This window comes from Eutrigla gurnardus (genome assembly GCF_963514095.1).
Source record: "Eutrigla gurnardus genome assembly, chromosome: 15".
In the NCBI taxonomy this organism is placed as follows: Eukaryota; Metazoa; Chordata; class Actinopteri; order Perciformes; family Triglidae; genus Eutrigla; species Eutrigla gurnardus.
Window position 1 is genome coordinate 16,456,653 of NC_139938.1, and position 14,233 is coordinate 16,470,885.

The window sequence follows — 14,233 nt, forward strand, 5'->3', positions numbered from 1 at the left end:
ATCGTTCCAATAAAATAAATGTGTCCTTGAATCGAATCACCAACTACCGACTCGTTAATGGAATCACTGTGAAGATTCACACCCCTAACTTAAGCTCATTATCCAAAACCCTGGTTTCCAGTTCCCTCCAGCAGCATGCGAGCACATTCACTCCTCAGCCAGCAGATACTTCTCCTTTCCAAGCCTTCGCTGAGTAAATCATTTCATCTGCTGACTGTCGACGAGTCGTTGAGAGTCTCGCTGATCAAAGACCACAACCTTATCTTGTCGTGGTGTAACCCGTTCACCTCCATTGTGTGAGGAAACAGAATCTCACAGCCTCATGAACACAATCAAAGCGTGCTTATGCTCGGATGAAAGCTTTCCTGATCAACCACCTGAAAGGTGCTTCAGGCCTTTAAACGGGTCGACGGTGTCCCTGTGTGGCTGCACAAGGAACGTCTGCAGCAGGCCTCGTTGCCCGGCAACGCCCGGGGACAACGCCCACTTTATTTAAAATAATATCTGTCTGTGTGTCAGAAACCGTACCCAATAAACGCACATTAGCACCAAAAAGGCCATAAATGGGTGGAGTGGGTCCAGAGGAATGTCCCTTAGCTTTCTGTAAATGTAATGGACTACAGTTACACAGCAGTAAATACGCATCAATATTAACAGGATACAATCAATCACACTTTATAGTAGCTTTTGGTTTAGAAAATAATGACGTGGGTTATGTTGAAATTTGGGCTCCAACGGAGAATTATTTGATGTCGTTGTGATGTATACATTTTTGACCTCTCGATCATTTTTATTTATTTATTTGCTTACGAAGTTTGTTGTTATAGTGCCTGATACCATTTAAAGGGGGGGGGGGGGGGGGGGGGTTTGAAGGGACTGGACGTGTGCTATTTGTCTTGTCTATTTGTGTTTTGTTTTGGATTGTTTTCTTGTTTTTTTCCTTATATTATTATTATTTGGAATAAAAAAATAAATAAAAAAAATAATTATTATTATTTTGTTAAATCACATTTTATCAAAGTGTAAAGTCACCATTAGACATGCTCGCAGTGCACAAAACATAAAATAACAAACAGCAATAATACCACTGAACACATTTAAAACGAGTAATAATAAAACAATAAGTTAAAAGTTGTTTGTGAAGGAGGTCGGATCTAGTTTTAAAGAGTGAGCTGCTTTAACATGTAAATAATAGGTAGATTTATTAAAACATGTTTTTTGTTGTAATTAAGCTGCTCTAGCAGTTCATTCAACTTATAATAGAATTACAGAAAAGCACACATTCATAGACATTTACACACATGTGAGCTTTTCTCCTGCAAACAGTAAAGCAGTGCAGCCGGACTCCTAAAGCTCCTTAGCCACATTGGGAGTGCAGGCACGTGTGCTTCTTGGGTTTAAAAGTGTGGAATGTGTCGTCTGGAGGACCGGAGCGGCTCGCTGAGGAGAAGCGCTTTGATCACTTCACTGAAATCAAATCAGTGAGTGACAACACGACTTCCCATTCATCAGGCTCACATAAATAGTCCTCGGCGGCGGGTTGTAAAGGGGGTCTGAGTGGTCCCCCTTTGAAAGGAGGTCTGGTGCTCTCGGGACTGGAGTTTTTCTGCTGTGATCCCGTCCCACTGAGGGACCGGCTCACTCTGAGCTCAAGGCTTTAAGAGGGCTCACACTCTGAGGAATTCTTTCTCCCCGAGAGCCAGGAGGGATTTTATTTTATATATAAAGAATGGGAGACTACGATGAAGACACCGCGTTCCTCGGACAGACTGGTCCTTATTTCTGGACCACCTTCTTCCTCCTCAACACGGTCTTCGTCTCCACCGGATTCAACGGGCTGTACATCGTCTTCGTCGGGGCGACGCCAAAGCATCAGTGTCTCATCCCGGACGTCAACTTGACGGAGGAGTGGACGGACGCCGTCATCCCCGTGACGACGGTGGATGGCGAGGCGGTGCGGAGCCAGTGCAGCCGGTACAGCCTGGAGGTGGTGAGGAACCTCTCGGCCGAGGGATCCGTCCCCGGGAGGGACGTGAACCTCACCGGCCTGCAGCAGGAGGGATGTCTGGACGGATGGAGCTACAGCAGGGAGATCTACCACTCCAACATCGTCACGGAGGTCAGTGTCCATCACCGTTCTGTCTGTGTTGGTGTTGAAATGTGTGTGTAACTCCCATGTTTCCACAGTGGGACCTCGTGTGTGACGACCAGTGGAAAGTGCCCTTTGCGTCCTCCACTCTCTTTGCAGGATACCTGTTCGGGTCGCTCATCTCAGGCCATCTCTCTGACAGGTATGTCCTCATTTATCACTCAGTCCCCCTCGAGGTGTTGCTGCTGTCGTTCCAACATGCACCTCAAAGGTCAAATGTATCGCGGTTATCATTTCCTGAGTTTTATTTATTCTGTCATGTGCCAAATGTCTTCCGACGCTTATAAAACTAGGAAATGATCGATTGAGGAAGTTGAGGATTTCCCAGCTAGAGATGTTATAACATCAACAACAGCTCCATCTGCTGTCCAACACGCTGTTCCACTGAGAGAACATCCTCCTCCTAAATATCCAAACACCTTTTAGTCTTTGTTAATGGTGTGAGATGACACAAAGACACTGGACCAGGATCCAGAATTCATCCCAAAGTGGCAAATCAGTGCAATCATGTGTACTCAAGTGGGAAAAAAAGTCCTTTCGAGGACATGCATGCTTGTATTTAACGACATTTAGACTGGAAATGCCCCGTTTGATCTCGGCTGTGTTCAGCGTTCTGCTTTCGACACTCGGGACACAGCGGTGTCTTTAACCGTGTAGCTCTTCTGCAGCTGTGAAAACTGTCTGGTTGAGGAGGGGGGGGTCAAAGGAGGGTTTCAAGCTTTTTCATGAATGTGTTGCACTCGATGAACTCTGAGCAGAGATCAAGTAGAATGTGCTCGTACGCTTGCCCGTCTGTCCTCGTGCTCAGTTTAACCGCTCATCTAACATCCGTACGTTTCCCGGTCTGTTGACCCGGACTTGACGGGAAGGTCGAGTCCTTGCCGATGCCACACAGTTTCTTTGGGGGAGCGGCTGCACAGAAATGACACAAAGCGTTTGAAAGTGCAGGATGGATGATGGTGAAACTGTTACAGTCGTTGGCTCATTCATGGATTCTTCTCTGAAAAGAAAACAATAATTCAAGTTTCTCGGAATGCCAAAGGTCATGGTTGATTAGAAGTCACGTGACGTGCTGTTATCGGCCTTTTGTTTGGCTGTTGCATTCAACTTGGTTACAAAAAGCCGTTTCAGCTTATTGTAACAGAGTTTCTCATCGGGATGCCATTTGGTGTAATTTGAAATGAAACGGTGCAGATCTCAACTTGAACTTGAGTAATGAAGTGAATGTAACCTTAAATCAGGGTGGTGGTGGGTTTATTCTGCCCTGACTCTGGTCTTCAGAGAGTGAACCAAACGCTCAGTCAGGAACATTCCTGGGGTTGTTGTTGTGCCCAGCTGTGCTGTCCTCATGAAGAGTTTTAGTATGAAAAAAAAGCACGAAGCCACCATATTTTCTGCGACCCTTTTTCAGGTTTGGGAGGAAGAAGGTAGTCTTCATCTCTCTCGGGGCCCAGTGTGTCGCGGTGCTGCTGCAGTCCTTCTCTCAGTCCTGGAGGACCTTCTGCATCATGTTCCTCTTCGTTGGAGCCTCCCAGATCTCCATCTATATCTCCGCCTTTGTACTCGGTATGAATTCTAAAATACTCCTCGTCCTTTTACACTTCGTCTCTCGCTCATCTCCCAAATGTTTAACGTTTGCTCTCTCGGATCAGGAACGGAGGTGTTGAGCAAAACCATGCGAGTGCTCTTCACAACCCTCGGGGCCTTCCTCTTCTACTGCATCGGCTACATGACGCTGCCGTGGATCGCATACGCCATCCGGGAGTGGAGGACCCTGCTGGCCGTCCTGTCCATGACCTCCGTGGCCTACATCCCGCTGTGGTGGTCCGTCGCCCCTCGTTGTCACTGATGAAGCCCTGTTTCTTGTTGTGTGTGGATGATCATTCAGATGACGGTGTGTTTGCAGGTTCATCCCAGAGTCTCCTCGCTGGCTGATCACTCAGGGACGAGTGGAGGAGGCCGAGGCCGTCGTGAGGGAGGCTGCACGGAAAAACGGGGTCGAAGCGCCGCCGGTGATCTTTAAAGAGTCCGAGGTGAGGTCGTCTTTAACAACACCACCGTATTTCAGAATCCACCCGGAGGCTTTACGTATGTGTGTTTGAATGATTGATTGGGGATGTGAGAGTTGGTGCTGTTGGTGGTACGTTTGACCTTTGACCCATGGCAGATGCTGTTAGCACCGGTAGCCATAACTAGTTTTAGAAGTTAAAAGAAAAAAATATATATACTTATACTTGTTAAATAATCAACATACAGTAGAATATGAAAAATTAATAAAAAGCACACAAAAATAATCATTTCTGGGTGTAATTCTGGCTCCCCCCACAGGAGGGCGCCCTAGGCTGCTACAGTAGCATGACACTTCCCACCCGGTTGCAAATAGCTGGCTGTTTAATTCTAATTAACTTTTTCTTAAGACACAAAGATGCTAGAACACAGCATCATCATATCTTCCTCTTCCTGTTTATGCTGGTTGTTGTTTTTTCTGCCGAACCGAGTAAACGCTGGTTGAAAGTTTCAGGAAAGTGACGTTTCATCCCAAAAATGAAAGTTTACATTCTTGTTTCTTGACCCTGAAACCATTGTTAGTATTCAAAATGAAGCAACAACATGTAATCACATGTTTCAGGAGTCGTCTCCCAGCAGGACGTACAGCATGCTCGACATCCTGAAGTCCAAGAACATCCGATGCATCACGCTGATGTGCCTCCTTCTGTGGTGAGTGGTTTTCATTTTCAATGTCGGAAAGAAAAATTAAACAAAAGTCTAAAACACAACTCCACCCGCACCGGTTCATCTTTCCCAGAATGAGGGAATAAATTACTTCCATAAAATGCTTCTTTATAAAAGAAAAATTGATATTTATATAACTGTACACCTAATCTATATTAGTCATGTCATATGATGATGTCATACACTTCCTGCGCCTGGAACCCGACTTCCAGCCTCCCCGGTGACGCATCGACCTGGCCCTTCTGTAAATGTACTTTCTTTTTTCAGGATGGCTATAAACATTGGGTATTTCGGATTGTCCCTGAACACATCCAACCTCAGCGGCAACCCCTTCATGAACTGCTTCCTGTCGGCCATCACCGAAGTTCCCGCCTACATGGTTTCTACCGTCCTGCTGAGGAAATGCCCGAGGAGAGCCCTGCTGTCGTCGTTCCTCGTCATCGGAGGCGGACTTCTCCTTCTGATCCAGTTCATCCCGAACAGTGAGGTCATCTTTAAGTGTCTCAGGATCTATCAGGACAGCTTAGACCGCATACTTAAACCTTTATGGACGTAAAACATCTCAGCAATGCACATTCTGAAATAGACGTAGATTACGTACTTTTTTCTGATGTTTCTGCTGCCTCCATTAAACTTAATTACATAATAAAAATTATAATAACTTAACAAAGCTAAAGCAACATACAAGGCAACATAACAGAAAGGCAAACAAAATCAACACTAAACTAACACACATTTTTCTAACAATACAATTAATACAAATATAAAGAGAAGAAACATAAATAATAATTAAAAGCAGTGAAAAGATCATAAATAAAAACCAAGTGATTTACGTGTATTTAATTAATTGTATTGTGTTATTTCGATTTTATTGTATTTATTATTACATAATTTATTCATTAATTTAATTGACAGAGGAAGAGCACAAAATAATGGTAATCAGTATAAAAATAATATGATAAAATGATAATAATGAGGTGGGGAAAGCCTTAAACAGAAAACATTCTTTAAAGCTCAATAAATAATATGTTTTCATCATTTAATTAGGGTTGAAATGAAATTGTTTACATTGATAATTATTCTTTCATGACTTAAAAACAGTCGTCAATGTTACAGATATTAGAACGAGTGAAGCTTTTCAGCTTCACGGTGCTGACTCTGCCGTTAGTGCACGCTCAGCAGTTTGAAACGTGTCTGCAGGCTGCGTTTTATGGTGCCGTCTGAGCAGCAGACGCTTTCCAGGAGCAGGAAGTTACTGTTTAACTCAGGTCACGTTGTCGTGAACAATGTGTAACGTTTCATCGGCAGGTTGCTGTGCAGCTACGTGTTAAAGAATCATCCTGTTTTCATCAGGATGATCAAGAAGACTTACTACTAGTTTAGGAACCGCAGCTCGACATCATTTCATTCTCATCAATTAATTAATTAAACGGCGACAGGAAGGTTCACAGAAAGAAACGTTTCTTTTCTTAAAGAAACACAGACGTGGTTTCTCTGAGGCAGAGCGAGTCAGAAAGATTTCTTCTTCAACAGCTTCTTTTCACTAAAATAGATACGTTTTTTTATTATTGTGTGAAAAAGTGATGACTTTGTGCTCTGCTCAAGAGAACCTGAAATATTTAATTTTCTGTGACCAGTATTTTTTTTTCATCTTCAACCAATTTCAATACAACTTTATTAATCCACAGTCATTTAGAACTCCCAATAATCACCTCCCCCTCTCTCCCCTCCTCAGCCCTTCAGTCCGTTGCTCTGGCTCTGGAGATGACTGGAAAGTTTGGCTTCACCATGGCCTTCAGCATCGTGTACATCTACACCGCCGAGCTCTACCCCACCGTGCTGAGGAACGTCGGCATGGGCATGTGCTCCTCGGCGGCTCGCGTCGGCAGCATCACGGCTCCGTACGTCATCTATCTCGGTGCGTGGACGTGGAGACACATGGTTACACATCAGCCACAAATATGACTGTTTATCTGACGTAATGTTTGAGGTTTGCTCCTCTGTTATCTACAGGTACTTATAATAAGGTTCTGCCTTATATTCTCATGGGAAGCCTCACAATGGCCTCCTCCGTGGTGAACTTCTTCCTTCCGGAGACCCTCAACAGAGATCTTCCAGAAACCGTGGAGCAGATGCAGGAATGTCAGGGGTCAGTGATTTCACTGTTTCACAGCATTCTCCACTGCAGCCTGGTTTTAGGGCTCCTCGGAGAAAGAAAATCATCGTATCTCTCTTCAAAAAGAAACCTCGTTTTAAGCCACTCTTAACATTGTGTTTCTTTTGATTGCAGGTTGTGCAAAGGAGCCAAAAAGAGGAAATATGTAGAAGATGAAGGAAGGAGGAACTTACCTGTACAATGTGAGGCTAAATCTGACGTGCTGTCGTTCACTCCATAGTTTTATATTTGTTTGGTTTTTCAATGGTCTTGCTTGAAGGAAACAAGGGGGGAAAAAAGTGTATTCTTGAAAGTAATAACTTGAAATCTGAAAATAAAGTCCGCTGGCAAGAACTGTTTTTTTTTTTTTTATCACTTAAAAAAGAAAAGAAACTTTATTTTTCTATAGAAAAATAGTTGATGCTTGCTACTACAAGTAAAAAAAACAGTATTCATAAGAATATCTGTAATTAAATAACGAACATATGAACCCTCCGACCCCACGACCTCTGTTTTATTATCTCAGTAAACATTGTACAGTTGAAACTAGAGATTGCAACCATAAACTGTTTATCTATAGTTTGAAGTCTTCTTCAGTCCAGCATGATGTTCGTTTAGTAAGTTATGGCCCATTTAGAGTTAAATAAAGCATGATATATATGCTTTAGGGGCGAGGCTACCTGCTGATTGACATGTTGCTACCACGCTCCTGAAGAAAACTGTAAAAATGCAGGAATGTAAAACAGGAAACACTAAACCTTAACCAATGAAAACATTGAATCCGCCGCCTCGCCAACTGCAAACCAAACCCACAGTGTCCCACTGTAACTGTGTAACCCTGCAAATCAGGTCACGCTGGTGTCTTGTAGCAAGAAATAGCTTTATGGCTCAAACGCATGTCAAAGTCCAGAGGAGGACTCTCTCTTCTATTCGATCTTGTTTTCAAGTATCAAGGAATGGACCAGTTAAAGATTAGAGATTATGACCACATCACAGCCTTTCTTGGATCTTGGGGACCCTTTCAGCGAAGGATTTTTTTCGCCCTGTTCGTCAGTATCCTCCCCAATGGTTTCGTCGGCACCTATATCGTATTCACAGGCGCTACGCCGTCTCACGAGTGTCGCGTCCCAGAAAACGACAGTATCAGCGAGGCGTGGAGAGCCGTGGCGATTCCACTGACCACGGTCGACGGCGTCACACAGCACAGCTCCTGCTCGAGACTCAACTTGGAAATCATCAGGAACTACTCACAGAATGGCGTGGTCCCGAACGTGGACGTGAACGTGAGCGGCGTTCCTCTGGAGAGCTGTCTGGACGGCTGGACGTACAGCAGAGACATCTACCACTCAACTGTGGTCACGGAGGTGAGAGACGAGACAATCAGTAACTTCCCACAGAGACACAGTATTATCAGGGAGTGCTTCGAAAAGAACCGATAAATCCACTTTATAAAGCATTTTAACACCTAGTTCCATTATTAATGAGTACAGAGTAATGTGTCGATTTATTGTGGTAGAAAACAGTACAATAATGCTGTTACGACCTCAAGGAGCACAAACGTCTGTGATCACTACGACTGCTGCTAATGACGCTGCTGCTCCTTTTGGCGCCAAAGTTAAACCCTCGTTTCTGCTTTCAGTCGCTCTGATGTCACTAGAAGTGTGATGACTGCTGCCGTCACGAGTCATAGATTGTGAATATCACTACTGTCATTCATTAATCATTAATTAAAGGTGCTTTAGTCAAAATATTAATGTAACAGCAAGCAACTATTTTCAAGTAATCTCCAAGAAATACAGAAAATGGGTTTATCAAACAACACTTATTCAAGTTTAGGAAATTATGACTTTAAAATAAGTACATGAACTACGCCAAGAATTTCACAATAACGCAACAAATTTCGGGACACAAACACCGGTATCCTCGGGGAAAGTTCCTCCAGCCCACCATATTCTAATTACTACAATAGGTTTTTTTTTTTTTTTTAAGGCACTGTTAGCTGCTAGCCACCGGCTCAGCCATGTCAATGCTGAGAGTCGCATAGACGTCACCTTTTAAGTAATTTGACAGCTTTTACAAATGTGATTTTCCGGTCTCGGTTTATTATCACAAAAGCAAGGAGATGTGGCTAAATGTTGTGATGTCATGAGAATGAGAATGTGTTTATTTTGCAGTGGGACTTGGTCTGCGAGAATGCGTACAAAGCTCCGCTGGCCACCTCCATCCATTACGTCGGTGTGCTGGTGGGAGCGTTTCTCTCGGGCCAGATGTCTGACAGGTCTGTACTTTACACAGAATAGTTTGATGTATTTAAAAAAAATACTAAAACCGACTCACCGTATTTCTGCCAGGTATGGAAGGAGGCCGGCGCTCTTCCTCATGATGATTCTCCAGACGGTGGCGATAACGGCGCAGATATTCTCGCCCAGCTGGGAGATCTTCAGCTTCATTTTCTTCTTCGTGGGCGCGGGCGGATACTCCAACTACACCATTGCATTTGTGCTGGGTCTGTTTTACATCCAATATTTGATACAATACAAATGGAGCTGATTTGCAAAAACCTTGGGTTTATAATGATACTGTACGTTACGTTTTTAGGTACAGAGATTCTGAACCAAAAAGTCAGAGTGGTCTTCTGCTCCCTCGGGGTTTTTATGGGCTCAGCTTTAGGTTACATGGCGATGCCAGCTGCTGCTTACTTTCTCCGGGACTGGCGGATGTTGATGATCCCAATGGCGGTCTGTAGCCTGATCTACGCCCCCCTGTGGTGGTAAGAGTGTTCGTTGCATATCCACTTGCCCTCTTGTACAGCAGCCATTACAGCCATTTCTAAGAGGATGGATAAAAATACCACAAAGGAACCTGGAAGAAGAACTTGAAGGAGAACCTTCCAGAAGTGATCACTTATGCTCATTTACAACAACATGTAATTATAGAAAGATGTCTTACCTCTTTCATGTCTCACAACAGTAATCCATACGACGGTGTATCAGGGCCACTGTGGGGGGGAAACACAGCCAAGAGAGTTAGGCATATTCTGAGAAAGAAGTTGCAGATTTGCTACTATTACGATGCTAACAACCGGCATATACCTGTATGCTAGCTAACTTCACATGAATGTAGCATTTATTTTTCTAATTGATAAAATTTGCTACTTTATAAAGTCGCAAATTTCATAGTTATTTTGGAGGTCAGAGAGGAAGTAAACACGTTGCTTGACTGACCGTTGCTATGACAACAAGTGAAAGTTACCGCTAGCATCTTAGCCCACCCGCCCGAACAATAAACACTCATAAGATGTCAGTTTGGCCTCATAAATAAAACCAACAATAAGCATCAACAGCCGTCCCCCCCATAGGGACCTTAACGAGGCGTTGTCACGTGTGATGTATTAAGTAGAAAAATAAATGCGACATTCATGGGAAGTTATAAATTAAATTAGCAAATCTGCAACTTTTTTCTTGGAATACTGCCCACCTCTCTCGGCTCTACAATACACCTTCATAATATTCAGAAAGAATTCAGAGAAACTTCAACAATTAAATAACTAAATAATGTTATCAATGACGCCTGGAGTGAAACACTGATTTCCGTTGCTTCATTGCTGCCTTCAGGTTGCTCCCCGAGTCTCCTCGCTGGTTGCTCTATCAGGGGAGGGTGAAGGAGGCTGAAGCCTTACTGAGAGCCGCCGCCAAGATCAACAAGGTCGAGGCTCCGCGGGACATTTTTACTCAAGCTGAGGTAGATTCACCACACGAGAAACAGAAACGTTTCTCAGAGGTCCGGAAATCTGAAAACATTACGTTAGAGCGTTGGTTGTATTCATAATCTGTCTGCAATATCAAGCTAACATAAACATTCTAAAGAGAGATGAAACCACGCCCACTTCTGTGTGACAAACACCTCAAGCAACATTATCTCGTAACCAACGTTATTGTGAAAACATGGTGGAATTAGCAAGCTAAAATTAGCTAATAACTGATGTAATGTTACCACGAAAACATGGTGGAATCAACAAGCTAACATTAGCTAATAACCAGTGTAACATTACCATGACAACATGGTGGATTTAATAATCTTAAATTAGCTAGTAACCTGTGTAATGCTCCGATGAAAACATGGTGGAATTAGAAAGCTAAAATTAGCTAGTAACTGATGTAATGCTACCACAAAAACATGGTGGAATCAACACGTTAAAATGAGCTAGTAACCAGTCTAACATTAGCATGAAAACATGGTGGAATTAGCAAACTAAAATAAGATAGTAACCAATGGAATGCTACCATGAAAACATGGTGGAATCAACAAGCTAAAATTAGCTGGTAACCAGTGTAATGTTGGCATGAAAATATGGTGGAATTAGCAAGCTAACATTAGCTAGTAACCAGTGTAACGTTGGCATGAAAATATGGTGGAATTAGCAAGCTAACATTAGCTAGTAACCAATGTAATGCTACCATGAAAACATGGTGGAATTAGCAAGCTAAAATGAGCTAGTAACCAATGTAATGCTACCATGAAAACATGGTGGAATTCGTAAGATAGAATTAGTAACCAGTGTAACGTTATCGTGAAAACATTGGATTTAGCACGTTTAAGTGTGCTTTTTTAATCACCGAACTGACAGGAAGAAAACGGTTGCCCTAGCAACAGGATGTCAATGAATAGGTCTCTGATATGCTTTTGTGGCAGTGCTCATGCTTTATTGGTCCCTTCACGTTTAATTGTTGTAATGGTTTCTTTTTGTTTGTCCCAGATTGATGACGCTCTGGCGATGAGAGACAAGAAATACAACGTGTCGGTTATCGTGAGCAGCTGCAACATGTTCTCCGTCACGTTACTGTGTTCGTTTCTCTGGTACGTTTCCTCACAGCGTGAATCCTCGTAGCTCCGATCCTGAAGCTTAAAAAGTGTGTGTGACTGCCTCTGCAGGATCATCATCACCATCGGATACTTTGCTTTAGTCCTCAACACTTCCAACCTGCACGGCGACCCGTACCTGAACTGCTTCCTGTCGGCCGTGGTCGAGGTGCCGGCCTACATCATCGCCTTGTTGCTGCTCAAGTTCTGCTCCCGCCACTTCTGCCAATCCTCCACGCTCTTCCTCGGAGGCGTGATGATCCTCTGTGTTCACCTCATCCCAATGGGTAATTCTTTGGTTTTTGAAAGTGAAAGTCCGTAAGGTGTGAGATGCGTTGCTTCTAGCGGCCTCTCTGGCGGTAGATGGAACTGCAGGCAAGCCTCTGGGACTCATCTCCAAGCACAAGAACAAGCACTTTCATGAGTGGGTCATATGATCAATCGCCATTGTTTTAATCCACTCTTTGATAGATAGGAACTTAAAAGTCAATTAGATGAGAATGTTCCGGACTGAATTGTTTTGTTACCTCAGATTCACAGGTCGTGCCTGTGGTTCTGGAGATCTTGGGGAAGTTCGGCATGACGTCAGCGTTCTGTGTGGTGTACAGCGTCACATCGGAGCTTTTCCCGACGGTCGTCAGAAACACGGCGATGGGCTGCTGTTCCATGATGGCTCGCATCGGAACCATCATCTCCCCCTTCATCATTTATCTCAGTACGTTCATTAGTTCTGCAACTATAAGCTGCACTGATGAGTCGATAGTTTCAGTTAAGTTTTTTCCAAGCAAAAATGACAAACTCTCAAATGTGATAATTAGCTGTCATATATGACAGTAAATCCAACATCTGAGACTGTTACTACCTCTGAAAACCTTTCATTTATAGTTGTACTTTAAAAATGAATTTATGAGCATTTCATACAATGAAGGACTGGAGTCTTTGTTCTTATTTAGTTTCCTGGAACATGATTCTTTTCACAATAAAACTGTACAGAGCCTGTGTTTCTTGCAGGACAGTACTATAAGGGTCTCCCATACATATTGATTGGGGGTCTCGCCGTCTGCGGTGCTGCCATATGTTTCGTACTGCCGGAAACATTCGGGAGGCCTCTGCCGGAAACCGTACGGCAGATGCAGCCGATCTGCCGGTGAGTTTGTTAGGCTGGGATTCCTGCGTGTTCACCTCCGTGTTTCACTGTCTGCACCCTGCTCCACTTCACAGGTCAAAGGTCAAAGTCCTCTCAAACCACTGTTGTGTAGAAAATACAAAACTTAAAAATGGATTTGATCCAAAGCATGAGCTTCTAACGACGGTTATTGGAGAAAAATAATCAAATGGAAATAAATCACACGAAGAAAACAGACAGTTTTTCATGTTGAGCGGACACACATCGATTAATTAGTTACTTGTTACATTTACTTCTAAATACTTGCATGGGCTTCAAAGAAGGGCTTAATCATTAATTTTGTTACAACATGCCCGGGTGTCACAAAGAGATCCTTTATTGTCGCCATGGTGACGCTGTTCTCACTGAATGTTCTCAAAGTTCAAACAGGACAAGAGGAGGAGGAGGAGGAGGAGGAGGAGGAGGAGGAGGAGGAGCAGAACAAACGGAGAGCACGGCTGAATATCAGATCAAAGAATGCAAGTTGTAGTTGTTTTACTCACCTGTATGCATTTAAAGATTTTGTTATAAAGATATTTTGTGAAATTCTGTGTGACGTGTTTTTGTCGGGAATATTAACTTGTTATTTGAAGCATGATGTCAATCCTTTAAAAATATATTACTCATTCCTTTGTCTGTCCATGGCTGTTCTTGCATTCTGCTGCAGCAAACATCATATTTTTAGTCACGGCTGTGTGTCTGCTGTCGAGGAAACCTCGAAGGTATTTATTTTTACTTTTTAAAACTTCAGGGAACTATTGGATTTATTTATGCATATGTATGTATATATGTATATATACTGTATATATATGTATATATTTTATGTTTCCATACACGCGATTAAATGTTTTTATTCTATATTGTATTAAAACTTTTTTTTTAAAGGAATCAAAGTAAGTAAGTACATGTGCTCCTAATGTCTCTACAAGGTGCGTTTGAAAACATGCATGTTTAGTTTTTCTTCTAGATGAACATACATTCAGCCGTTCCCATTGAAGTGAAGCTGCTGGTATTCCTGACCTCAGACCTGCTGGCAGCTGAAGGTTTAAACCGAGGTGAAAGTGAAAGTGACGCAGACGTAGGAATCCAACTGTTTGCGTCTTTGTTCGCTTCATCCAACGTTTAGATTTCTCTGTTCAGGCATTCGGCGTGGATTAAAAGCTACGACTGT

At 43.0% G+C, this 14,233-nt stretch overlaps 1 protein-coding gene across 1 annotated transcript; it reads left to right on the forward strand.

Annotated features, from left to right (window-relative positions):
- Nucleotides 1-1,729: 1,729 nt before the first annotated feature.
- Nucleotides 1,730-13,552, forward strand: LOC311025335 (uncharacterized protein; the record flags this gene model as incomplete). The annotated part of the gene is given in 20 exon segments (XM_084028183.1): nucleotides 1,730-2,162; nucleotides 2,165-2,291; nucleotides 3,561-3,715; nucleotides 3,802-3,973; nucleotides 4,056-4,182; nucleotides 4,779-4,867; nucleotides 5,150-5,364; nucleotides 6,618-6,800; nucleotides 6,896-7,031; nucleotides 7,173-7,233; nucleotides 7,907-8,401; nucleotides 9,212-9,315; nucleotides 9,389-9,543; nucleotides 9,636-9,807; nucleotides 10,652-10,778; nucleotides 11,794-11,894; nucleotides 11,970-12,184; nucleotides 12,430-12,612; nucleotides 12,909-13,044; nucleotides 13,444-13,552. Coding segments are annotated over 20 exon segments (3,495 nt in total).
- Nucleotides 13,553-14,233: the final 681 nt, after the last annotated feature.